We start from the raw sequence: 26,878 nt of genomic DNA, 5'->3' as shown, positions 1-26,878 counted from the left end.
TCATATAGGAAACATGTTGTTGTTAACACTAGGATTCGATAAAATAAGAATTACTATTAAGATAAAGAGAAACTTATTAACAAAATTTTAATTAGTGGGTGGGATTGTATCTCAAGTCCTCATTTTAGCGAAATTTTTTTGCTACATTTTTTAGATGTATTTTCTATTAGATCGAGTTGGATAATATTCGAATATTAATGCACAGATACTTAAAGGAACTTCTAGATAATTTGAGAACAATTAAGCTTCGAGAAAAGGTTATTGATTTTTCTGGTTCAAATTTGAATTTGATTGAAAAACCCTCTAGATTAACATCACCTTCTATCCCAAATGCTGCAGCTGCACCAACGGCATCTACTGCACCAACGGCATTATCATTATTTGAGCTGATTAAACAATTTCCAAGGTTGTTTCCAAGAAGCTTCATGAAATCTTTTCAAGATTATAAGCAGTTTCACAGTGATGTTGAAAATTTCCAGGTACGCCTGTTGGAAACTTTACCTTATTTTCCTGATCCAAGCAATGGAATTTATTCAAAGATCACTAACACCATCGTTGATGATGAAGGGTCTTCTATCAACGAATTTGTAGTATATCCTTCGAATATTTCAGTCCCAAGTGAGAAATTAAAACATTTAATATTTGTTCATGGCTACGGTGCGGGACTGGGTTTTTTTCTGAAGAATCTGGAGAATATCAAATTGTTAAACGATGAATGGTGTGTACATGCAATTGATTTGCCGGGCTATGGGTTCTCCACAAGAGCAAAATTTCCGTTCCAGGTTGGAAAGCATAGGCATGACCAAGTGAACGAATGGTTTCATTCTAGAATCAGAAACTGGATGCATCAGAGAAACCTTCTGCAACATTCACAGAATAACTTTCTTATTGCCCATTCTTTGGGTGCATATCTAATGGCATTATATGTTGATAAGCACCCTAATGATTTACAAAAAATATTAATGTGTTCGCCAGCAGGTATTGGCGACTCCATGAATCTTAAAAAGAAGACACCGGCTTGGTGGTTTGAAAAACTTTGGGAAAGGAATATTTCACCATTCACTTTAGTAAGGAGCAGTTCCTATATTGGTTCTAAACTAACAAGTGGATGGACCTATAGGAGATTCTCATCATTACTTTCACAAAATAATTTGAAGCAGTTTGAAGCCTTGCATAAATATACATATTCGATTTTCAATCAAAGAGGCTCGGGAGAATATTTATTGAATTTTGCATTAAAATGTGGTGGAGGCCCTCGGTATCCTTTGGAAAAGACCTTGTTTATGAATAATGACAAAGGAATCTCTAAAAGCTCGACTGAGTGGATTTGGGCATATGGTGACAATGACTGGATGGATAAAAACGGAGGGATTAGAGTAAGTGAAATCTTGACGAAACAATTGAAAAAACGAAGCGAGGTTTACATTGTTCCGAGAGCTGGTCATCATCTATATTTCGATAACCATCAATTTTTCAATGACTTGATCTTGAAGGAGATGGAATGCATGAAATAAATAATGAAAATTCTAAGATATTTAAGTTTAAGATAATATTTTATTAAGTAAAATATGTTAAATTCTAATGAGTATTAAAGGAAATTTATATTCTTAACTTGACAGTAGACTTTTTCTTTTCTTAATTATAAAATTAATACGCCATTCTGGAAAGTTTATTATAAATAAATATTACTGGAGTATCATATTAATGATTAATAGTCCAGAATTATGAGTTTCAGTTCTCATAATAAACTTTTCCACTTCCTCCTTGAATCGAATCAATTTTCATAATTGTTGTGTCCTTCTTAATCCGACAGTATATTACGGCTAATGCTGCTAAAAACTGTTTGATCCCATTGGCACTTTCTTGGATCTACATCTCAATATAGAAGCCTTTGTGGTGTTTTGCTAGAAACCAATATCTATTATTATTAAGTTAAGAAGGTTTTTCTGTCTCTATGTCTAGCATTTATAATATATGCACAAGGTGCTATTGTAAAAGACTTGAAAATCTGAACTACTTGCAATTCCTGGCATTCATTATCAGAATTATTGTAGTGTATGTGACAGAACTAAGTGTTTATGACACTTTGAGTTCACAACCAATTGATCACTTACTAATGGAAAGAAGGTCTAGAACAGTCTTCCAAATGGTAGGTGAAAACTTTTCACTACAATGTAAATGGCTACGTGATAAACACAGATGTACAATACAGCACTAAAGATCTTAGGAGAATGACTGAATACGTAATGTGTTCTCTCAAGCATGAGATAATTTATATAGAGAGAGGACATTAACTCTATATAGAACTGTTTAAATATACTAACAAAAGACCAATCGATTATTTAACTATTACGAAGATGGACTACTCGAAAACAACTAAAGTGACTAATGACACTAACTTAGACATTAGTTCTAACCAACATAATCTTGCTTCTCCACAACTTATTATGAGCACTAACGAAGACCTAAACCACCCAGTCAACGTCAACACCGTTGAATTTGTTGTTGACTCCACTCTTGTTTCTTCACAAGCAGTTCTGATATAATAGTGTGTCTGTCATTTTTCATTACATTTCTGTCATAAATCGGTTTATTAGAGTTCCATTATAAAATAAAAATAGAAAAATAACGGGCATGTGGCGTAGTTGGTAGCGCGCTCCCTTAGCATGGGAGAGGTCTTCGGTTCGACTCCGGACTTGTCCATTTCTTTTTATTTTTTAGGCATTCCAAACTGTAATTTTTTTGTGCCACAATAGTATTGTATCTCAATAATAAGTACTCAAGAACAGACATTATATACGTTAATAACACCACTGATGTTATGCATACCATATATTTTGATTTTTAATATATTAATTTATTAAAATTTCGAATGTACATTCACATACATTATAAAATGATGTTAGAAATAAAATATATTCACAATAACTTATATTTGAGTAAAATTTGTAACATGTATCTATAAATCAGGTTCTTAGTTAAACATTTTCCTTAACATAAATTAGTAAGAACGACCAAACATTGTAAAATTAACAGCTTCACGGTCACATTTAATACACTTTTGACCTGGCTTCAATTCTGGTTGTTCGAATGGAATACATAGTGATTTAGCACCCATGCTTGGAGATTTATCATCAACTTCTATTTCTTCACCGTCATCTTGTTTACCAGAAGATTCCTTAATATCTTCTTCACATTCCATAACACCACACCATGGAGCTACAATAACGTTTTTCTTGTTTAAGGCTGGAACGAACTCTTTCCATTCGCTAACTTGAACTCTGTGTTCATCGAAAGATTCTTTAGCCTTTGAGTATAAAGAATCATGTAATTCGTCTAAAATTTCTGGAATACGCTTTTCCAGTTCATCTAATGGAACAGTGTATTTTTTAGAATCGTTTCTTCTAACAACAGTGACATGGTTTTGTTCGATATCCTTTGGACCCATTTCAATACGAATTGGAACACCCTTTAATTCGTATTGAGAGAATTTCCAACCTGGAGTGTAGTTATCATTATAGTCACCGAAGATTCTAATACCAGATTCAAGTAAACGTGCTTCAACCTTCTTAGCGGACTCATGAATAGCCTTACGTTGTTCTTCAGAAGTTTTGCTGGTGATACCTAATGGGATAACAACAGCTTGGTATTGGGAGACTCTTGGTGGGATGACCAAACCCTTGTTATCAGAATGAATCATAGTCATGACACCGATGACTCTTGTGGATAAACCCCATGAGTTTTGGTGTGCGAAAACCTTTGGATGTTCGGTACCTAATGGGTTCTCGACAGTGATGTTAAACATCTTAGAGAAGTTTTGGCCCAAGTGATGGGAGGTGGCACCTTGGATACCTCTTCCTGTTTGTGGGATATAGCCTTCAACAGTAGTAGTGAATTCACCACCCGCAAATTTTTCCTTTTCAGTTTTCTTACCCTTGACGACTGGGACAGCTAATAATTCTTCGTAGACACCAGCGTAAAAGTCTAGAATTTGTAAGACTTCACTTTCGGCTTCTTCTTTAGTTAAGAAGACAGTGTGACCTTCTTGCCATAAGAATTCTCTTGTTCTTAGGAAAGGTTGTGGGTGTTTAAACTCCCATCTAACGACCGAGTTCCATTGATTCAGCTTCAATGGTAAATCTCTATGAGATTTAATCCATTTAGAGTAATATGGATACATGACAGTTTCTGAAGTAGGTCTGATTGCGATCGGTTCCTCCAAATCAGAAGAACCAGCCTTTGTAACCCAGGCAACTTCCGGAGCGAAACCTTCAATGTGATCTTTCTCCTTTTCTAGGACTCTTGACGAGACGAACATTGGGAAATATGCATTCTTAACGCCAATCTTCTTAATCTTGGCATCGAAATATTCTTGAATTTTCTCCCAAATAGCATAAGAAGCAGGTCTTAAAATATAGCAACCTGAGACATCGTAATAATCCAACATTTCACCTTTGGTTAAAATTTGTTGGTACCAACCTGGGAAGTCCAAAGCTTTGTCGACTGTGATACCAATCAACTTGGCGTCCTCGATCTTTGCAGTAGCAGCTGCTTCTTTCTTCTTCTTTTGTTGTTGTTTTTTAGCTTCAGCGGTTTCTTGAGGAGAAGGAGATTCGACCTCTTTTGAGAAATCAACAATTTTGGCGAACTTGTGGAAACCGTTTGAGTCATTTAACAGGAATCCGTCAACTAGGTTGGCACCCGTGATTTTGATTTCATCATTCAATTTGAAGACGAGATCTGAATCCTTTCTGTTAACAAGTTCCTGATCGATCAAAATTTGAATTTCACTAGATGCAGATAAATTCAGCAAATGGCTTAAATTGAACAACTTCCCATTGTCGACATTGAAGAAAGATTTGAAGACATCGTCTCTTGCCAATCTTGGATCCTTTGAATTAGTTTCGCTCGCAATCAAATTTGCAGGAGTCTTAGTTTCAGCCAAAGCGACAACCAAAATAGGTACTGGAGTGGCAGACTTTGGAGTCTTTGGCTTGAAAACCAAAGACTTCACCTCTGCGGTTGGAGAATCAGTATCTTGGGAGATACATAGCTGCTTAAAAGAGTCGACGATTGAAGCCATATCCTGCGGGAGTTAGGAGAAAAGAACGAGAACAGATGTAGTTATGGTATTAGAGCTGTCAGTCCAAGAGAGAAAGAGAAAATATATACACAAATATACGTATTGTGCTATATACAGTTACAAGATGAGATGCAGATATGCAAGTATGTGCATACATATATATATATACAAGCACATGTATACAAGCATACGCAGTTAGATAAATTGATAGAATTGGTCATACATAAGTAGCTTCATTATTTAATCGATGAGGAAGCATTATCAGGGAAGAATTGGAAGTGAACAGTAGCGATGAGATGTCAACAGGTAAGAGTTAGAATGAAAAATAATTTTTCATTTTTCGAAGGACTCGATGAGTTTTTCGAAAAAGAAGAAACAGAAGACGGTGTCGCCGGCGATGCGGTGCGGTCGAGGTGGATTGCGTGTGTGCGATGGCGGGTAGCGCGCTGTCACGGACGCGGTCACCGCCAACGACAGGAGTCACGTGCTGCTGTCCGGGTAGCGCTAGCAGTGAAGGGCCAGGAGGTCCGGGTAAGCAGCCCGGTGCGACAGAGGTGCAGCAGATGGGTCGTCTCTGGTATGTATGTGTGTGCGTGCCCGGTGGATGTGGGATGTCGACGGTGTAGCATAAGGAACTGCTTGGCGATGCCCCGTCGCTGCAATTGTGTCCATATGCGACAAGTGCTCGTGGCCGGGCTATTGGTATGCCCGCTGGCAATAAAGGGACCGCATTCACTACATCGTTGTTACCCGCTCTCGCTGTGCCTCGCTTTGCCCAGCATCGAAAGTGTCCTCAGTTCGATCGGAGAAGCAAGACACCGCTACCTACAGTGACTGATGATGAAAAATCACTCTTTCAACGTATTAAGTACCAAGCCAAAGGCAATATTGCATGAGTACGGTAGGTCGGTACATTGATTAAATTACGAAGTAATTTAATCAATTACCTACTTGTAATTGCGTTAGCATTTAAATAGTCCCTCTGTTTCTTTCGCTTTCACGTTTGTCCACCTAGTCGCTCAGCATAGGCAGATAGCACACAACTCACACAACTCTCAATTACTAATGGGTATCAACAATCCTATTCCAAGAAGTTTGAAATCAGAGACGAAAAAGGCTGCCAAAGTCCTGTCAAGTTTCGTCAAGCCAAATCAGGTTTTTGGTGCAGACCAGGTCATCCCCCCAGACGTCCTAAGAAGAGCTAAAGGTCTAGCAATCGTCACCGTCTTGAAAGCCGGGTTCTTGTTCTCCGGCAGAGCAGGGTCCGGTGTCATTGTCGCAAGGTTGCCAGATGGCTCATGGAGTGCCCCTTCTGCAATAGCAATGGCAGGCGGGGGTGCTGGTGGTATGGTCGGTATCGAGTTGACCGACTTCGTTTTCATTCTGAACACAAAACAAGCAGTTAAATCGTTCTCAGAGTTCGGTACAATCACTTTGGGTGGTAACGTCTCTGTCTCAGCAGGTCCATTGGGTAGAAGTGCGGAGTACGCTGCAAGTGCCTCGACAAAAGCAGTCGCCTCTGTGTTCGCCTACTCAAAGAGTAAAGGTCTGTTCGCAGGTGTCTCCGTCGAAGGTTCAGCATTCATCGAGAGAAGAGAAGCAAACAGAAAGTTCTATGGCGACAAATGTACTACAAAAATGATTTTATCAGGTAGAATTAGACCTCCACCACACGCCGACCCATTATTCAGGGTCTTAGAATCCAGAGCATTCAATTACAGACAGCGCGGTTATGACGATGATTACGACGAGCGTAGGGATCGTGACTACGACACAGACAGTTTCTATAATGACATCCCAGATTCCTTCTCTTCAAATGACGACTACGACTACGATCCAAGAGGTGGTTCCAGATCTAGAGCAGGCTCACGAGCTCGTGGTGGCTACGATGACTTCGATAATAGCGATAGCGACGACTATTACGGAAGCAGAAATAGCCGTTCCAACGTAGCAGGATCCAGATACGGTAGAAACGATGGTTATGGCTCAGATAGTGATGATTATGACAGAAATAGCACGAGAGATTATTATGCAGAAAATAGAAGAACCCCTGCCAATAGAACCTCCTCATATGGGAGACCAAGTAGCAGCAGAACCAACACCCGTTGGGAAGATGAAATATATGATAATGAAAATAATGTCGATGATGTATCAAATAGATTCTCCAGGGCAAGAATCTCGAGCAATAACAACAGTGCAAATAGAGAAAGAAGAGCTTCAAGAAGTTCATACAACGACGGAGTTAGTCATGCTGGTCCAAAGGCTGTGGCTCTATACACATTCAGCGGTGAAGAATCCGGGGATTTATCTTTTAAGAAAGGTGATGTGATTGCTATCTTAAAGAAATCGGATTCACAAGACGATTGGTGGACTGGTAGAGTGAACGGTAAAGAAGGTATATTCCCTGCAAATTATGTCGAATTAGTATAACGTAATCATTTTTTTCTTAGAATATTGCTGATTCGCATCTTTTCTTTACCATGTTCCTTCTACCTTTAGTCCTTATATTTGTAATTTACCTTTTATATTAACATTAATCGCAGATGAACTTCACTAAATATGATAATAATTAATCTCCAAAACAATAATACTATTTTATAAAAAATATATGACATTTCTATAATGACGCTATTTAATATTATTATTGTTTATTAATTCTTTCAAATATATGTAATAATTCAAAAACAGGGAAAAATATAATAAAGATTAAATATTTGTTACTATACATTTTTAGCCATTAAATATATTTATAAATTTTGAAATCAAATATCGTAACCTAAACACTTACTTGCCTCTAATATTTTTTCCAATAACATTTCATTATCATCACCATTTGGATTGATCATTATTGTTTCCTTCAATTTGTTAACGTCGCTACGTCCAAAAACATTAAATATATATTCACTGATACAGGAAATATCAGAATCCTTCAAATTTGAATTCTCATTAATTTTACGACAATAAAATTTGACTGCATCTTTCAGATCATTTAATATTTCGTTTTGTTCTATATCAACCCAATTATTATTCATATTCTGAATAGCAATATTTTTGAAGTAAAAATGATTGTAGTAATAAGGTAGCATGTTATTGTAGTAATTTTTGTGGTAATATTGTTGGTAATAATATGGATTAGCATAATGAAAATATTTCTTAGGGATATCATTACTAGGATAATGACTTCTCCTTGAATATTGGTAAAATTGTGGTGTATAAGAATTATTAACAAACTTAGATCTAATATTGGCATGTACGACATTACCGAATATTACTTTCTTGTTCAAAAATTCTTGAATTCTGGTGGCTTCGGCTTGTGTATGACAATTAATAGTACATGACATTCTAAATGAATCTTTGTCATTTTTTGCTTTCAAAAACCTTACCTCCTCGAATGTCTTATTAGATTCATTTAATAACTTTGTAAGAAATAGTTCGTCACATTGACTACTGATATTATTTACAAAAACCACAGTATTATAATTTTCTGGCCCTGTATGAATCCCATAATCTTTCACCGCTGGTCCAGCTTTTATATCTTTTGAGTGTGCTTTAGCTAATTGAATTATTCTATCTTTAAATAAAGTTTTATTGAAATGTGTAATAGAAAAACATGCATCTGCTATTTTTTTATAGGTAACAATTGACCAAACTGAATCGAATTTATTAACTTTAGAAGAGAAAACTGATTTCAATGGTCCGATACTACTAAAATGATTCAATATTTCCTCATCTGTTGTGTCTATTGGTAAATTTTTAATAAATACCGAATTTGGGAACACTTTCTTTAATTTATTTTCATTATTAGCATCATTCCTTCTCTCACTATCGCCATTTACTGTAGCTGCTATAGATACATCATCTTCTATTTTATTCTTTTGGGTAATACTGTATCCAATATTGTCATTATCTTCAACGTCATCGTTTGACTTAGAGCTAATTTGATCAACAATACTTTTATCTTTTGCATCTTCATCAGTTAATAATTCTTCTCTTATGAAAATATCTGAATCTAACTGTTGCTTTTTCTTTTCAAAATCAGGGTTTGATCTTACATTTTTGTCAAAATGTAAACCACATAGAATTTTCTTTCCAAAATATATTTTATTATTGAAACTTTTAATTGCCTTCTTAGCTGAAACATCATCCTCGTAATAAACAAATCCAATATTTTTTCTATAATCTAATTTACATGATAAAATTTTACCATATTTTCTGAATGTTTCATAAAATATTCTTGTTGTTAACTTCACCTCTCTTTCAGCATCTTCTTCATTTTTCAAACCATCATTAAGTGGTAAATTACAAAAAAATACATTTGTTCCAACATTCTTTCTGAAAAATGAATTTCTTAGAGACGGCATTATTTTTATTTCTTTATTATCAAATAAAACTTTATAATTATATCTTTCTGTAAAATCTTCTGCACTAGCTGAATCCTCAAAATTAAAATAACAATAACCTAAAGATCTTTTTGAAACAGAATCTCTACAAACTTTAATGGAGATTATCGATTTATAATCATTGAATTTCTCCTTTAACATTTCTTCTGTTACATGCTCAGGAAGATTACCAACAAATAGTGATACCTTTTTTTTAGTAATATTTTTCTTTTTTGGTTTGGTAAACATATCAGATTTTTGAATAATTCCATTGGAAACAGAAGAACTCGATATCATGTCAACAGCCAACTCATCATTTTCATTCATTTGATTTGTTCTTGATTTACTAAAAACATTATTTTTTGTGACAAGTTTACTCAATTGCTGGCACTGAGGTTTTCTCTCAATGTTTGACGATATCAAATTCAATACCTGACGTCCGTTATCTGTTAATTCAACCATGAGTTTGCTTTTGAAAAACTCCTTATTACGTTTATATATTAGAATATATTACATTGATTCTCACTCCCTGATCCTTGTCTTAAAATAATAGAAAATAGTAATAACAAAATTAAATCAATCCAAAATTAATTGTTTAAGTTAATATCTTTTTTGAATGACAACTTATGATTTTTGTGGCACAAAAAATTACAGTTTGGAATGCCTAAAAAGTAAAAATAAATGGACAAGTCCGGAGTCGAACCGAAGACCTCTCCCATGCTAAGGGAGCGCGCTACCAACTACGCCACATGCCCGCTGTTACTTCTTTGGTTTGAGGAAACTATTAGTAAAAGAGCATCGTGCCTATAGAATCCAGGTTATAACCAATGCCCTAACTGTTGGAAATGCCACTGGTCGTATAAGTGACTATACGATACCAGATATTACCTCTATACGAGACTATTGTTGTAAAACTGAAACAATAAGTCCTCACGAGAATGTAATAGCAGAATTCCTAATGCATAAATAGTACTGTAGAACCATCAGTCTGCCGTACGTGTTCAACTCGACGACGTCGTCTCGTTGGACAGAACGGTAGATTGAAATATGATGTATATATAAACCCCGGTAATCAATAGCTAACAATTCATTGATCCAGGTCCAAGAGTTCAGAGAGATTAATCTAATTATATAGTATATAATTTAACCACATTTTAATATATTAAAGCAATGAATTCAACTATTGAGCAGAAAGAATTATCTTGTGTTTATCTTTTCAGTATTTTATACATATTTACGTATATATAACGTTACTAGTATTTATGCTAGATACCAGTAACTACATGCGTTTCAATTTTGTCATTGCACCGTACTTTCCATTTGGGTTAAATTTCAATTATGGTAATCATTATTCAACATTATTTTATCTATCGGCATTAACTCGTAACAAAATATTAGCCAAAGAGTCATTGTCTAAAATATCCGATTGAATTTCATGGAATTTAATCTCATGATCCTTGAACTCAAGTGGATTAATTTTAATATCACCTTCAGAAAGATAAACTATATCTGTAATAAAACATTTCCAGCTTTTATTTTCAGACAGGATACTCAAATCCAGTTGTTCACTTTTTCTAGAATTTTGATACATCACTGCCTCTTTCATAGAATCCACAATAAACTTAATATACTCATAGCCTGATAAACCATATGTTTCTCTATCATATTTATTATTTATCAGTAAAACCTTTTTGATTTTTTTAGAACTAGATTGATACAAAGTCTCGGCAATGTTTCCTAGAATTATAATTGGCATCAAAGAGGTCATCAGAGAACCAATTGAATAAACTACCATATCGGCATCATGTATTTTTTGTTTTACTCTTTCATTACCAACTGGTCTTACCTCTTCCCCGTAGGGATTAATGTAAAATATTTTTGAAATCTTTGCATCTAATTTATCATCTTCTTGTGATTTGTCAAAATGAAGTTGGGAGTTTCTCAATTCTGGCAAAATATATAATGGATTACCATAGTCTTCTTGTGTATTTTCTTCATTTGCACTGGTATACGTTGTAGTAGAAGATGAATCGCTCTTAACTAGGTGATTTGATTTAGGATTGCTCATATACAAACTTGCTTGTGGAGTTAACAATGTTTTAGGCGTTTTGGAGGGATGCGAAATTTGAGATTGACCTATAATAATTTGTCCATCATCTAACAACGCAGAGATATGGTATGTATGTATAGTATTAATACATGGAATGACGTTAAGGTGTGTGTTGCAATAACCAATTCTCATCATTAGCTCAATTGATGAATCTAATGAACCTCCAATAAATGTTCTTGCAGCCAATAAGAATAAGTTACCGATGGAAGCCTTTGAAAAGTTAAAAGAATTGCTTGATGATCTAGCTCTTTTCAATATCTCAGTGTGGATTGAAATCAAGAATGACCTTACTAATTCTTTTAAAACAGGAGAAATTGAGCTCCAGAGATCGTGTTCGCCTTCAACGATAGAGTTCCATTCCTTTTTAGCTTTTTGTTCGTCCTTTGACAGTCTGTAGGAGAACACATATTTCAGATCTTCGTCATTAATCAGTCTTACAATTCTTGATCTAATATCGCCTAATGCAGGCCCGCCAAAGACTCTTAAAATTTCACTAGTTGAACCACCATTATCAGAAATTGGCAAAACATATGTCAAATTCCCATATTGCTCACTGTTACTATCGGTTCCTTCATTCAATTCACGGTCTGAATCTGACCCTTTCAAACATATCTTATTGAAACACGGAGTTAAGGAATTAGTAGCAGTACCACCAGAAAATACAACCACGTTCATATTATGTTTTAAATATATCTATCACACTCTGTTGCAATTGAAACCGATTCTCCAATAAATAACAAGGAATCTAGGTTCGTCGGATTATTGTCAGCTTCTTGAGGGAGATTCTAGTGAGAAACCAAGCAAATCGATACTTGAATATATAGATATATATATATTATATATAATAGTTCCGCAAGTTCTATTCACTTACTCATGAATATGAGATCTGGGTCCTCATTCTTGTATGTTACCAAAAATAAAACATTAGTGCCCATTCCCGTATTGGCGGAACCCCTCACTTCGGTGTTCAGATTCCCGGCTAAGAGATACTGTTCTTTACCATGCTCACAACACATGGAAACATCGAAACTTCAAGAAACAATCATGGGTTAGGTTGAAGAACTCTATTGGACAGTCAAACTTACAAAATATTGTAATTATGAAGCACTTCCCAGCCAATCTTAGTTCAAAGCTCAGACAGAACTCTTTTATTGCATGGCTGTGATCTTCAGGAAAATGGCATATTGACATGCTGGTAACATTATTTGAGGTAGGAGGTGCACGCCTGACATTAAATGGTAATCAATTTACATAAATCTTATATTGGAAAAGATAGAATATATTCTTGTTTTCAAGGCCATTCAACGATGATAGTGCCATGCATTGGTAAGAATTGCATTATGACAAGATCTATTTAAGTAATCAAAATTCCAGAACCCTTTTCATTGTGGAACATACTGGAACGATATAACGAAATCGTACATCAACATAACAGTACCTATTCAATTCAATTGGAAATAAAACCTAAAGTTAGTTCCATTGACTGCTTATCTCTTTGTTCCAGTAATTTGATATTTTTGTATGGTTCTTTTTACCCTTGAAAAATTTCGAACGCATCTCATCTCTAATTTTATGATTCTAACAATTTACAAACTCGTTTTCTATTGACCGTTTTAAAGAAGTGTCATCTGTTTTATGATTCTCTAAAGCAACCGAAGGGTCATCAGTCATATGAATTGATATATAGTCTTAATAATTTCAATCTTTTTGACCAACTTCGGGATGACCTAATATGAAGAACCTTGGTTCAAGTTCAAAATCAAAGATCAATCCTAAATCGGTTGTTAAAAATAATAATAAATATGTTCAATCAAGGTTACAATTTAATTCAAATAAAACAAGTAGGAAGTCTAATTTAACTAAATGTGAAAAATGTGGGATGCTTTATTCTATAAATAGCATTCCCGATATTGATTCACATAAAACTTATCATACAATGCATTTAAGTGGTCACAAATGGGCCAAGACCTGGGGTTCATATATTGAGGGACCCAAACTTATTGATCAGAAGATAACGCCACCGACATCTTCAAGCACTTCAAACGATTCAACGTATACATCTGACCTGCAATCAAAAAATGAATACGTGGTAGTTGTTCGACCACAATTCCCAAAAGAAGTGAAAGCTGCTTCAGAGCTTATGTCTGTTGTTAATGATGAACTAAATGCTCCTCATAATGAAAACGATTTCTGGGCTACTGTCGACGGAAAAGGTAAACTATTTTTATATATAAAGGATGACAGAGCAGTCGGTGCCATATCCGTCGAACCAATCGATTCAACAAGAAGCCGATGGATGGTATATGAAAATAAATCCATAATAGATCACATCAGACCTCACTTTAAAGTAGGTATATCGAGAATCTGGGTCTGCAAAGAGCATCGTTCACAGGGCATTGCAGTAAAATTATTAGAAGCTGCAAGAACTAATATGAATCCCTCACGTACAATGCAACGCTGGGAATTAGCATGGAGCCAACCAACAGAAAGTGGAGGGAAATTAGCATCGAAATATAATGGAATGAAACACAAGTCTGGAAAACTACTGATACCATGTTATATTTAAGCAGATATTGGGTATATAACATCTTAGTTCAATCGTGTATTGTGTTGATAAAATAACAGATTTGAAATATGACATAACGAGACCATTAATTTTGTTGAAGGATGACAATTTCTGCACCGCGAACCTATATACTTCTATAAATCGTAATAATTAATAATATTTTAGGAACGCAATGTTACTAATGGGTATTGATTAATATATAAGTTGATATTCATGATGATATAGTAAACGTTGAATATAATATAAGTCTATTAGATGATTTCATATTATTTTTTGGTTGTTCCACTCACTTTTCTAACACCTGCACTTGGTGTTCTTTTACCTGATGCAATACGTCTATTTTTTGGTAGAAGCTGTTTCAACACATCTTCTGCACTCCTGTCCATGTCTTCATCCGAATTATTAGTATCATCACCCATTCCTGGAGTTCTAGTTCCCTTTTCTGAATTATTTTGGATTGCATTTTGTTTATTAATATCTTCGATAGTATTCGTACCATTTTGACCCTTTCTAGGTTGTCCAGGAGAATTCTGTGGCACTGCAGCTATTTGGAAACTTGGATTGGAATACTCTTCTTTTCCTACCTTCTTATCTTTCGCACTTGGCGGAGTCATAACTAAATCTCTCATCTCACTATCATCATTTTCGAAAGCTTTTACATGGGTATTCTTTTTACTTTCTTTTACTTTCTTCTTTTGTAATCTGTACTCTTCCATGCCAATTAAGGGATACAGACCACCAATGACTTCCTTTGGCTCTAATGATAGTCTCATCGTGTATTTCCATTCTCTGAATGTGTTTTGATTCAAATACAGCCAATGTTGTTGGGGTCCAACGACCATACCTGGTCTAATAAATCTTAAAAAGCCTATACATTCATTTGCAGTGAAACCATATGTGTATATTAAATGGGCGCCGATTAGACAACCGGTTCTACCTAAGCCTGCTTTACAATGTACCGCAATTTTTCCACCTTTATTAATAATTGTTTCTGCTGCACCAACAAAATTTTTAACAATTGATAAATCTGGACACGTACCGTCTTCAAATATCATATCTAAATGCTGAATACCAATATCTTCAAAATGTTGCTTATTGTATAAGTGCGAATTTAATCTCACCACTAGTTGGACATTGCTTGACTTGAAGAATTTCAAAACACTTCTGAAAGGTTGATTTAAATGAGATTTGTTTGGAGATGATGATTGTATAGCACCAATTCTATTTGATTCCTGTGGTGATGCGAAAGCAATGAAATCTGGGGTTAAAACATTAAAATCACCATTCTCTACTCTTTCATATTTTTCATAAGTTTCTAAATTAAATGCCTGTAAATCTATTAAACTTTTTTCTTTAGCTCTCCATACACCATAAATTACATCTTGAATTGTAATTTCAAAATCGGCATTAGAGTAACCTGCATCTCTGAACGGCATAAATGGAGGGTCTACTTGTGCTAATGGTTGTAAAACTTGATGAGGAGTCCAGCCTTGAACAAGAATCATGTAACAGCATAACATGCAGGCAGCATTGGCTCTTGCTCTTGTAGACGTCGATGAATAGAAAATTACTGATTTTTTAGCATTTTCTACATCATTTAAAATTTCATGAAAAATAACTGCAAACCTATACAAATGACCAATATTCATTGGACCAAAATCTAGATGAAAACTGTTGTAAAATATGGTACCATCTACAGTGAAAAACACCATATCGTCAGTATCATCTGGAGTGTAGTCATATGCGCCTAAATAGACTCTACCTCTTAGAAATTCAATTGTGTTATCTAAATAAACGTTCTTTCTCATTATGGTTCACTAACGCAAAGAAATATAATAATTACAAAAAGCAAATCAAATCAATTCAAATATATATATTCAAATACTGCTTATTCACTAAAATTCTCGTTGTATTCTTCTCTAAAAACTAGTTTATTCAATTACTTGGATATTGAAAGGAAATTAATCAATGATTGACGATCAATTCAACCAGAACTTATACTGAAAAAAAGTCTAAATCAAAGTTTTTTGTTTCAGGACACAAACTAGTATCTTAATGAACTTTCATAAACCAATCTTATGGACTCACTAGCTCAAATTAAACCTAATCCAAACAATTATTTTATGTTGTTTTATTAAATATAATAACTATGAATTAATGCTTATTTGATCTTTTTGTTTCAATTTACTTTAAAAATCGAAGATATTATGATATAGTGATTCTTGTGTACCAGTTACCGAAAAAGGAAGCTCGGTCATGTGACATATAATTAATTTAATGTATGAGGGATAAGTAAGCTGAGGGGAAATGGAAGCTGGATCGTTGTGATAGGTACAACCGTGTCAATTGTTTAATAAAAGACTGCCGTATTAGCAAGTAATATGGAATTAGTTCTTATTTTGGAAAAAACGAAAGTTATTATGGGGAAAGATGCCAAAAAAGTTAATGTCTCCCGGGGGCGAGTCGAACGCCCGATCTCAAGATTACTTTGTTAACACATTACAGTCTTGCGCCTTAAACCAACTTGGCTACCGAGAGGATATCTGCTTGCTTCCGTTAAAATCGAATATATATAGTTATTACAACAACCTTACCACCGTTGATAAATAAACATCGTACAATTTGCTCAATATGTTGGAAATTGACTGCTCAATAGTTGTGTTCATTGCTTTAATATATTAAAATGTTGTTAGATTATATACTTTATATCTAAATTTGTGGAGTAACAAGCTTATGTTGGGTAGTTCCAACATCTAAGTTAGTGTCATTAGCCACTTCAGTTGCTCTAGTATAGTCCATCTTCTTTATAGTTAAATAATCGATTGGTCCTTTATTAGTGTATTTAAACTATTCTATATAGAGTTAGAAGCCCTCCTTATATATGAGTTGAACTGACAGTTGAATGAACACGTACACATGTTCATTCATCCTCCTAAGATCTTTAGTGCTGTATTGTACATCTGTGTTTATCGCGTAGCCATTTCCATTGTAGTGAGAAATTTTCACCTACCACTTGGAAGATTGTTCTAGACCTTCTTTCCATTAGTAAGTGATCTATTAGTTCTGGACTCAAAGTGTCATAAACACTTAGTTCTGTCACATACACTACAATAATTCTGACAGTCACATACACTACAATAATTCTGACAAAAGGAGATTACCGGACCAGGAAATTTACTATGATAGTTAGTAATAATGTTTTATAACGATATGATCAAGTTAGTATATGCTGGAAAAATGAAGGGTACTTTTATAAAATATTCTACCTATCTTCAAAACTACCTTTATTAGAGATACCACTGGTCGTATCACTAAAATATGATACTAGATTTTGGTTCTTTAGGAAATTGATGTCTCCAATCAGAAATAACAGATACTTACAAGAATGCAGTGGCATGATATTGCCAATAATCAAATTAGCATCGATGGCTAGATCAATGTTATAAGAAAAATAATTAAAGATAGCTTGCGTGCATACATTCTGGCTATCGATAGGTATCATGTATTTGTAATTTCTCGGTTCATGGGTTTTCAGATGAGTCTTTGGTAGCTCATCAAAAGAAAACATTAAATTAGTAGGATTAGAAATCAACAGAAATGCACAGTTACTCGAATCTGTAACTTCGGCTGGCAAGGTAAAATTGGAAACATCCGGCACCCTGAAGTATCACTATCCTACAGATTCCAGCATGGTTCGATGGGTGACAGAGTTATCTCATCAAGAAGCACGTTGGGGCTCTCTAGATTGGCAACCAAACATCGTACTCTTAATGCATGCTTGAAATATCAACACTTCTTGCATTCATCAGCAATCGTTTCATGAACCTACAGAACGTGAATGTGTTGTGAATGGTTGCAGGCAAATGCACTGCGAACCGTTTTTTAATGGGCGACAGGTCCGCTTGATGGGCAACCACCTCTCGTTTCCGATTTCCGCTCCGACGCTGCGAGATTGGGCATCGCATTGCATATGCAGTGTGTCTGGAATCTACAAGTTGGTCAGTACCAGGATGATGATTAATGTATTTCTTGAAGTATGCTCGAATGGGTGAGTGTGTGGGGACGGGTAGGCTTGCATCAATAACCATCCTCATACTAACCATCCATTGATATAAGAGAATTTCTTGAAGCTTGAAGTTCAATGGGCGTTAAAACCAGGCATTTATTTGGGATATAAAATGACAGCAATTCATGTAGGCTTTGATCGATTGTAACTTAGATGTTATTTTTGGCATTATGTAGTTTTAATGCCAACGTATCTTAATACTACATCAACAACAACTAAAAGTAAAAAGATATAAAATAACAACAACAATAATGGCTGTCTTAGTTACTGGTGCTTCAGGTTTCATTGCTTTACATGTAATTAACTTATTGCTATCGCAGAATTATAAAGTTATCGGAACAGTTAGATCGCAAGATAAAGTTGATAAGATAATTAAACAATTTAATAATCCAAATTTATCATTCGAACTTGTCACTGACATAACCAAACTAGATGCATTTGACGAAACGTTAAAGAAACATAGCAACGAAATCGACTATGTCATACATATGGCTTCTCCATTGCCTGACGAAGGCAACACTGATTTTGAAAACCATTACTTGTTACTAGCAGTCAATGGTACAAAAAGTGTATTAAGTGCTATTAAAAAGTTTGCTCCAAAAAGCGTCAAACATGTTGTGATGACATCATCTATTGTTGCAATGTTAAATGTCAACGACGACTCAGCAATCACGACAGAGAAAGATTGGAATCCAATAACATGGGAACAGGCAAAGACTAGTTCTTTTCTGTGCTACTTTGGATCGAAGACATATTCTGAAAAGGCTGCTTGGGATTTCTTAAAGGAAAACAAAGATGAGGTTGATTTCAAATTCACTACCGTGAATCCAGTTATGGTATTTGGAAGACAAATGTTTGACGAAGATGTTAAAGATACATTAAATGTTTCTTGTGAATATGTCAATAAAATTTTGTACCTTCCACCAACTGAAAAACTGTCTCAAGACTATGCAATGAGTTACGTTCATGTTGATGATGTGGCTCTGGCACATGTTATGGCTATGCGGGAGGACAGACTTGATGGTGAAAGATTGTTATTGTCTGCAGGGACCTATAGTGACCAACTGGTTGCCAATTCGATTAACAAACAGTTCCCACAAGTGAAAGGTACTATTCCTGCAGCAATTGAAAATTGTGACAAACCTACGATTCGTTATGATTCAACAGCCACACAAAAACAATTAGGTATTGAATGGAAGAGTTTTGATGTCGCCGTTTATGATATTGCTCATCAAGCTTTAAAGAGACTAGGTAAGTTATGATTGCCCATTACCGTCCTCTATACTTTATTAAATGACGCATTTATCCAGTCATTATTTAAAATTGATAATTTATTTAGTTTAAACATTTTTATCATTACTACATCTTTGCCATCCCATTGTCTAAAGCCTGTTCTCATTCAGCTAGAACCGCCAGGTAACAGAGCAAAACCTTAAAATAACTACCCATTGTACAACTTCCAAAAAAATGGCGTCACAGACAGGATTCGAACCTGCGCAGGTAAAACCCAATGCCTATCTTGCTTTTCTGATGAATAGCAGGGCATCGCCTTAACCACTCGGCCACTGGGACGTCGCGTTGTGTTTTCTAGGATTATTATGGCCGATTACCGGAAACGATTAAACTCAGCTAATGTATATGTGACAGTATTAGCAAATCGGGGTAACCACAATATTTCTTGTTCAAAGTGTTTCGGATTTACCCCCCCACGGAATGGCTCCTCCGTGTTTTGTGTTGTAGGGGTAGAGTGTTGTTTGAGAGCCCATACGGCGAACGGGTAATAAGGGCTCTCAAACTTTTTGTTTTTTAATTCAATGGGTACGGTGGTTACTGCTACCAATTAATAACACATGCAATCTATATATCTTGTCTAACCACTACAAACAATTTACCATACTTAATATAATACCATTCATCCCAATCACTACTTCAATAAGTGATATACCATATAACTGATTTGTTTAAGGGACAAATTTAAACGTTACATTCATTAAACTATCAAGCGGTGGTCTTAAACTGATCGAGGGTTTGCTGATTTCTTCAAGATAATACGTTGAAAACATTCATATATACCCATTATTTTATTTTCAGGTACAATTTGCTAACAGACTGGTTTGATTTTTTTGGTCATATCTGTTAATTAATACGGAATATAAACTCACTATTTATTAAAAAGTGTTCCCAAGACATATTAATAGTAAAAGAAAACTCTATAAAAAAAATTCTATAACATAATAGCAATATTATACAAGAGACGGAGAGAGCAAGAGAGAGAAATGAGTGATGCACCATTGATTAATTTCATAAATTTTAACCAAAATGGTTCTTGTATTTCAATTGCTACTACGGAGGGCTTTAGGATATATAATTGTGATCCATTTGGTAAATTTTATTCACAAAAAAAACTAAATTTCAATTCTACTTCTAATCAAGATAATCCAAATATGGATTTATCAACAGTTTCATCTCCAACAGGTTGTAGTTTGGCTATTGTAGAAATGTTATATTCTACCTCATTGTTAGCAATCGTAGGGTTGGGAGATCAACCAGCACTATCTCCAAGAAGATTAACAATGCTAAACACAAAAACTGATACTGTGATTTGTGAAGTCACTTTCCCTACGGCAATCTTATCCGTTAAAATGAATAAAGCTAGATTGATCGTGGTTTTAAGAGAACAGATATATATTTATGATATTAAAACTATGAGACTATTACATACTATTGAAAATAATGAAAATGATAAAGGTTTGATTGCTCTATCAACATCACTAGATAATGATTTTTTAGCCTATCCATCTCCACCAAAAATTATAAATTCTGAAATTGAAGCAAATTTAACAACTAATAATATGGTGTTACTTTCCAATAACAGTAGAAACAATATTCAGTCTTCTGATAATAATCGACGTTTAGGGAAAGATGCCAATGGCAGTAATGAACAACAAAACTTAGATAGTGAACCAAATAATAACGAACCAGATGCTCCTCTCTTTATGAGTAGTAATAACCTTAATAATAAGAATACTCATAAGATAATAAAAAATGGTGATGTTATACTGTTTAATTTAGTAACTTTACAACCAACAATGGTCGTAGAGGCACATAAAGGTACTATTGCAGCATTGGCACTAAATAATGAAGGTACATTGTTAGCCACTGCATCTGAAAAGGGAACAATTGTGCGAGTGTTTAGTGTCGAGACTGGTGCAAAATTATATCAGTTTAGAAGAGGTACGTATCCAACAAACGTTCATTCTATCATATTCAGTAACGATAGCAAGTATTTATCGGTGACTTGCTCCAGTAAGACAGTCCATATTTTTAAAATGGATAATGAGAATTTGACACCGTCTAATGAGAATTTCACTAGTAGAAGTTCAAGTCCACCACTATCTGAGGAATTAGATAATAATTCAAATGAAACAGACATGTTATCAAATGAAACAAATACTAGCCCGAAAAGTCCAGATTCAAGTAAAAAAGAACCATTTGTCGACACCACCAGAAGTACTGTTGGTAGAATGATAAGAAAATCTACACAAAAGTTTTCTAAAAATGCTGCTAAAAAATTCGGAGAATACTTCCCATTGGATGTTAAATCAATAATAGAATCTTCCAGACATTTTGCAAGTTTCAAATTGCCAATTGAGAGTAAAGAAACCTACAGCAACTACATAGGTTCGAACAACGCCAATTTATCCTCTCACCAGTTAAATAGTACCAGCTCTGAGAGTTTGGCACACGTTAGTATGAGGATCAATGCTGGCAAGTATATTTCTTCAATCGGAGAAGAAATAACCCTTGATTTATCAAATTATCCAAAAGTGCTCGCAAACTACTCAAACTATACAACCGGACAGACTTCTCCAAAAAAAATCACCGCCATTCCGATACGAGTTCTGTCATCAGATGGTATTTACTACAACTACATATTAGACCCAGAGAGGGGTGGAGATTGCATTTTAATCTCAAAATATTCACTATTATTAGATTAGCATAAACACATGAACTCACACTTACACATACACATACACAAGCATATCATTCATCTATACACTTACACACTAAATATATATAGATATACAATCAGTCAATAATATTAATAAAAAAACGGAAACAGCTTCCCTGGCGCTACAAACGTATCTTTCCACGCATGAAATCCTTTTCCATCGTAGAACAAAGCGATATGCTTACAACGTTATCATCCTGTAAGAACATATACCTGGTATTCCTGTCAACTTGATGCCAGCTCTGTGTAGCAATTAGTGTCATTAGATGTCTGGCAACGACACTTGTGCTTATGACAGTATATCTGCTTTTCCATTTTGGGAAATAAAAGAAACGGGAGAAGGCGTTTTGGCACAAATGTCCAGACAGAGCCGCACAGGCAGTCCCATTTCTTTGTTTTCCTGTCGTAGTTCCGTACGCTCCTTTTCTCCGCCTGTTTTTCACGGTACAGCACGTTTTTGTCAGAATATCCCGCACAAACCAATAATTCCCCACATTTTCCCAAATGGGTCCTCCCCAGATGACAGTGCACGACCCCGCAGAAATAAATATTGCATTTTTGCACTCTTGATTTTTTTTCAGAGACCGGCGCAGAAACAGATGTTACTGCACGGTCAGTCTGCGTGCCAGGTATGAGGTGGCTGGGGGTGGGGTTGATATCTTTCCCCGGACTAGTTCTGGCCTACGTTTGTTTCTGCGCTTATATCCTTTCCATTTCTTTTTTTTTACCTAAAATGTGCTGTTTCTCGACAAAGGTCGAATTCGAGTTCGAGACATCAATTAAAAATAGTTTCTTTTTTTCAAGATGAACTATTTATATATATATGAAGCTTTTCAACAGATGGTTTCCTTCTCTCCTTACTATTTTATATCTTTCAATTATCGGTTCTTTGGTCGATCAGACGGTGTCAACAACACAAGATTAACCATAGTGCCTAAGAAAACGAATAGATATATATAGGTATATTATTGTGAAGAAAAAAAGTAGGTAGAAATTTACGCAACATTGGATTATTTAGAGTCAACGACAAAAATATACGACATATACGAACATATACTACACGCAATTGTTCGATATAAAATATTGAAAAATATATATGGACATAATGAGAAATTATTGTCGAGATCCTGTTTTGTTTGATATCAGATTGAATAACTTGGAAGAGGATGTTCTTGTCATTAAGGGATCACCTGATGAAGCCCCATCGGTGCTGTTAGCTGGTACTATTGTACTTTCCTTATCAGAACCTGTTCAGATTAAGAAATTGAAGATTAAGTTGGTCGGTGACATCAATATGAAAATATTCGAGGAGCCGACTTCAAAGACGAATGATAATTACTCTAGGTTTAAAAAGAGAATTTTTGAACACTCTTGGGATGATGTTGACATCGATTCATGTTTGGGTAATTTACAATTTGATAATTCAGTAGCGGATCCGATTATTGATAAAAGGCGTATATTGAGGCAAAAGGCTAAATCATCTACCTCATTAGTGAGCGCTTTCGCCAGAAATAAATTACAAGGTGTAAATAGTTCAACTGATATATTCAATCCAATTGGCTCTTCACACAGAACTGACGCAGCCACTAAGCATATCACTTTAGTGAAGGGAAATTATGAGTTTCCCTTTAGTGCTATTTTACCAGGATCCTTGACAGAAAGTGTTGAAAGTTTAACAAATGCGAATGTGATATACAAGTTAACAGCAACATTAGAGAGAACTAAAAATGATCCTGATATTATAACGGAGAAACACTTAAGGGTCATTAGAACAGTTTCACCCGATACAGCAGAATTATCAGAAACAGTAGCTGTCGACAATACTTGGCCCGAAAAAGTGGAATATTCAATTTCAATCCCGACAAAAACAGTGGCAATAGGGTCTACCATTCCTATTTCTATATCTATAGTACCTTTGCTTAAAAATTTAAAACTTGGCCAAGTGAAAGTGGTTCTTATAGAAAATTCCCAATATTGTGGACATTATGGTAATATACATAACCAGGAAAGGGAAGTATGCAGAATAAAGTTAAAAGATCCTCTTAACCACATAGCTGCTTCGGTAAACAGTGCTAGTGATGGCTCTGATGATCTGGATACTGAGTATATGAATTTTCAAGATATATGGGAAGTTCAATCTGCTTTGAAAATTCCTCCAAACTTGTTGAACTGTTGTCAAGATTGCACTGTTATGAAAAACATTAAAGTTCGTCATAAGTTAAAATTTGTTATTTATTTGATTAACCCAGACTGCCATGTTTCTCAATTACGTGCATCTTTACCTGTGCAAATATTTTTGTCACCTTTCATTGCTGTTACAGTCAAAAGTACAGAACCCGATTGGATAACTGATCATAAAGATAAATTGATTAACACATATTCATCAAGCGGATTGGATAATTTATACTATGAAAAACATAAGAAGGTTAACGATAATGAAAGCGCTGTGATATTCAGTAGGGCAACATCAGGAGTCAATGTCGCAGATATGTCCGGTATAGATGATCATTCGGTAGTGAGCAACGGTAATCTAACGCCTAGAGCAGAATTGATGGTTCCTCCAAAGTACGAGAGATATATGTATGATCCAGTCTATTCTCCAGAGTCATCAGGCGTAAATACTCCAATGACCTCAGGAATGCATTCTCCGATATCTAGATCTAGGGGAGCCTCGTTTTTATCAAATCATACGCTTGAACACAGTTTCTCACCTATGCATTTGCAGAATATGAATTTCTTAAAAACTGAACTAGAACGTCCAAGTGATAATAATTTCTATTCATCAGCCTTTTTGCAAACTGGAAAATCTCAAATAAATAGTGAAGGTTTGGACGAATTAATCCAGGGATCAAATAATAACACAAAGGTTGCATCTCCATTAATTAAAAACGCCGAATCATCCACGGATATTAGCAGTAACTTCCTTCCAACTAATCCATTTTCCTCAAGTTATAGCTGTAACTTTCTTAATAATATTAAAAATGTTCAACCTGTTGATATCAATCAAAATATTCAGAGTTCAAAGTCACTGATCAGACCAGATATGGTCGACTTGGATGCTTCTCCGCCTTCTAATTGGAAACCGCAAGAAATGAATAAGGTACCGACGTACGATACTGCAATGAAAATCACTTCAATCGGTATGGAATTGCCGCCAATTTATCCAATTCAAGATGCTAGCAGTTCAATTCCAATCGAATCTCCTAAAAGTGCTAAAATTAAGTCTGAGTCTTACACAAACTTAATGTTTCATCGTAACCAAAGGAAAAGTCCTCCGTTTTCTTTACTAAGGTCAAATAGCACTCAACTTAAAGATGTTAAGAAAAGTAGAAGGCCATTCAATATAATAAATGAACAATCTCTTTATAATTCTGATTCGATGGTTTCATCCAACACAGAAATCCATTAAATCATACTTTAGGAATAAAATAGAAGAAGCAGTCGACACGAGAATGAAATTTATATCTATTTTCAAATGTTTATCAATTAGGAAAACAGTTTTATTAAACATTCATGAAGCTTCCCTTTATAGAATGGTTTGGTGAATATATTGGTGTCCTTTTTTACCATTCCTTCTCCATAATAATTTCAAACAATTACTATTAATTTATGATATATAACGACTTTTTAATGACCGATCAATAAATACTTTATTTTTAAAAAAATTTAATAATGCTCAATCTGATCAATAGATGTGCTCATATTTTTTATTATGCTAAAATTATTATTTTGAGATTACTTTCCCCGTTTACTGTCAGAATTATTGTAGTGTATGTGACAGAACTAAGTGTTTATGACACTTTGAGTCCAGAACTAATAGATCACTTACTAATGGAAAGAAGGTCTAGAACAATCTTTCAAGTGGTAGGTGAAAATTTCTCACTACAATGTAAATGGCTACGTGATAAACACAGATGTACAATACAGCACTAAAGAGCCTAGGAGGATGAATGAACACGTGCGCATGTTCATTCAACTGTCAGATTAACTCATATATAAGGAGGGCATCTAACTCTATATAGAATAGTTTAATTACACTAATAAAAGATCAATCGATTATTTAACTATAAAGAAGATGGACTATACTAGAGCAACTGAAGTGGCTAATGACACTAACTTAGATGTTGGAACTACCCAACATAAGCTTGTTACTCCACAGGATCAATGAATTATTTACTATTGATTACCGGGGTTTATATATACATAATATTTCAATCCACCGTTCTGTCCAACGAGACGATGTCGTCGAGTTGAACACGTACGGCAGGCTGATGGTTCTACAGTACTATTTATGCATTAGGAATTCTGCTATTACATTCTTGCAGGCACTATTGTTTCAGGTTTGCAACAATAATCTCCTAAAGAGGTAATATCTGGTATCGTATAGTCACTTATACGACCAGTCTCATTTCCAACACTATAATTAGAGTAATCTCTCTAGTCTCTTGGACCTGGATCAATGAATTATTTACTATTGATTACCGGGGTTTATATATACATAATATTTCAATCTGTGGAGAAACAAGCTTATGTTGGTTAGTTCCAACATCTAAGTTAGTGTCATTAGCCACTTCAGTTGCTCTAGTATAGTCCATCTTCTTTATAGTTAAATATCGTATTGGTCCTTTATTAGTGTATTAATTTAAACTATTCTAATATAGT

At 34.9% G+C, this 26,878-nt stretch overlaps 11 protein-coding genes and 4 non-coding genes across 15 annotated transcripts; 8 read left to right on the top strand and 7 right to left on the bottom strand.

The window, feature by feature from the left end:
• Positions 1-197: 197 nt before the first annotated feature.
• CLD1 (carboxylic ester hydrolase) lies at positions 198-1,514 on the top strand (the record flags this gene model as incomplete). Its single annotated transcript, XM_003688485.1, has 1 exon — positions 198-1,514. The coding sequence occupies one exon, from the start codon at positions 198-200 to the stop codon at positions 1,512-1,514; it is 1,317 nt and encodes a 438-aa protein (XP_003688533.1).
• A 1,116-nt stretch (positions 1,515-2,630) lies between these two features.
• On the top strand, positions 2,631-2,703 carry TPHA0Otrna9A. Its single transcript has one exon. It is a non-coding gene; the product is annotated as a tRNA-Ala (tRNA).
• Positions 2,704-3,001: 298 nt separating this feature from the next.
• Positions 3,002-5,083, bottom strand: TPHA0O01300 (proline--tRNA ligase; the record flags this gene model as incomplete). Its single annotated transcript, XM_003688484.1, has 1 exon — positions 3,002-5,083. One exon carries the CDS (start codon positions 5,081-5,083, stop codon positions 3,002-3,004), a length of 2,082 nt encoding a protein of 693 aa, XP_003688532.1.
• A 291-nt stretch (positions 5,084-5,374) lies between these two features.
• On the top strand, positions 5,375-5,917 carry TPHA0O01290 (uncharacterized protein; the record flags this gene model as incomplete). The annotated part of the gene is made up of 1 exon (XM_003688483.1): positions 5,375-5,917. The coding sequence occupies one exon, from the start codon at positions 5,375-5,377 to the stop codon at positions 5,915-5,917; it is 543 nt and encodes a 180-aa protein (XP_003688531.1).
• Positions 5,918-6,148: 231 nt separating this feature from the next.
• On the top strand, positions 6,149-7,513 carry TPHA0O01280 (SYLF and SH3 domain-containing protein; the record flags this gene model as incomplete). Its single annotated transcript, XM_003688482.1, has 1 exon — positions 6,149-7,513. One exon carries the CDS (start codon positions 6,149-6,151, stop codon positions 7,511-7,513), a length of 1,365 nt encoding a protein of 454 aa, XP_003688530.1.
• A 332-nt stretch (positions 7,514-7,845) lies between these two features.
• TPHA0O01260 (uncharacterized protein) lies at positions 7,846-9,924 on the bottom strand (the record flags this gene model as incomplete). Its single annotated transcript, XM_003688481.1, has 1 exon — positions 7,846-9,924. One exon carries the CDS (start codon positions 9,922-9,924, stop codon positions 7,846-7,848), a length of 2,079 nt encoding a protein of 692 aa, XP_003688529.1.
• A 220-nt stretch (positions 9,925-10,144) lies between these two features.
• On the bottom strand, positions 10,145-10,217 carry TPHA0Otrna8A. Its single transcript has one exon. It is a non-coding gene; the product is annotated as a tRNA-Ala (tRNA).
• A 608-nt stretch (positions 10,218-10,825) lies between these two features.
• On the bottom strand, positions 10,826-12,247 carry TPHA0O01250 (uncharacterized protein; the record flags this gene model as incomplete). The annotated part of the gene is made up of 1 exon (XM_003688480.1): positions 10,826-12,247. The coding sequence occupies one exon, from the start codon at positions 12,245-12,247 to the stop codon at positions 10,826-10,828; it is 1,422 nt and encodes a 473-aa protein (XP_003688528.1).
• Positions 12,248-13,304: 1,057 nt separating this feature from the next.
• On the top strand, positions 13,305-14,138 carry ECO1 (Eco1p; the record flags this gene model as incomplete). The annotated part of the gene is made up of 1 exon (XM_003688479.1): positions 13,305-14,138. One exon carries the CDS (start codon positions 13,305-13,307, stop codon positions 14,136-14,138), a length of 834 nt encoding a protein of 277 aa, XP_003688527.1.
• A 266-nt stretch (positions 14,139-14,404) lies between these two features.
• On the bottom strand, positions 14,405-15,946 carry CDC14 (phosphoprotein phosphatase CDC14; the record flags this gene model as incomplete). Its single annotated transcript, XM_003688478.1, has 1 exon — positions 14,405-15,946. The coding sequence occupies one exon, from the start codon at positions 15,944-15,946 to the stop codon at positions 14,405-14,407; it is 1,542 nt and encodes a 513-aa protein (XP_003688526.1).
• Positions 15,947-16,586: 640 nt separating this feature from the next.
• Positions 16,587-16,676, bottom strand: TPHA0Otrna5Y. Its single transcript is given in 2 exon segments — positions 16,587-16,623; positions 16,637-16,676. It is a non-coding gene; the product is annotated as a tRNA-Tyr (tRNA).
• A 1,779-nt stretch (positions 16,677-18,455) lies between these two features.
• TPHA0O01220 (SDR family oxidoreductase) lies at positions 18,456-19,466 on the top strand (the record flags this gene model as incomplete). Its single annotated transcript, XM_003688477.1, has 1 exon — positions 18,456-19,466. One exon carries the CDS (start codon positions 18,456-18,458, stop codon positions 19,464-19,466), a length of 1,011 nt encoding a protein of 336 aa, XP_003688525.1.
• Positions 19,467-19,675: 209 nt separating this feature from the next.
• Positions 19,676-19,776, bottom strand: TPHA0Otrna10S. Its single transcript is given in 2 exon segments — positions 19,676-19,721; positions 19,739-19,776. It is a non-coding gene; the product is annotated as a tRNA-Ser (tRNA).
• A 704-nt stretch (positions 19,777-20,480) lies between these two features.
• On the top strand, positions 20,481-22,202 carry ATG18 (phosphoinositide binding protein ATG18; the record flags this gene model as incomplete). Its single annotated transcript, XM_003688476.1, has 1 exon — positions 20,481-22,202. The coding sequence occupies one exon, from the start codon at positions 20,481-20,483 to the stop codon at positions 22,200-22,202; it is 1,722 nt and encodes a 573-aa protein (XP_003688524.1).
• A 1,110-nt stretch (positions 22,203-23,312) lies between these two features.
• TPHA0O01200 (arrestin family protein) lies at positions 23,313-25,625 on the top strand (the record flags this gene model as incomplete). The annotated part of the gene is made up of 1 exon (XM_003688475.1): positions 23,313-25,625. The coding sequence occupies one exon, from the start codon at positions 23,313-23,315 to the stop codon at positions 25,623-25,625; it is 2,313 nt and encodes a 770-aa protein (XP_003688523.1).
• Between the last annotated feature and the right edge of the window lie 1,253 nt (positions 25,626-26,878).

Source organism: Tetrapisispora phaffii, chromosome 15 (assembly GCF_000236905.1).
Source record: "Tetrapisispora phaffii CBS 4417 chromosome 15, complete genome".
Taxonomy (NCBI): Eukaryota; Fungi; Ascomycota; class Saccharomycetes; order Saccharomycetales; family Saccharomycetaceae; genus Tetrapisispora; species Tetrapisispora phaffii.
This window is presented reverse-complemented; position numbering and strand designations above follow the sequence as displayed.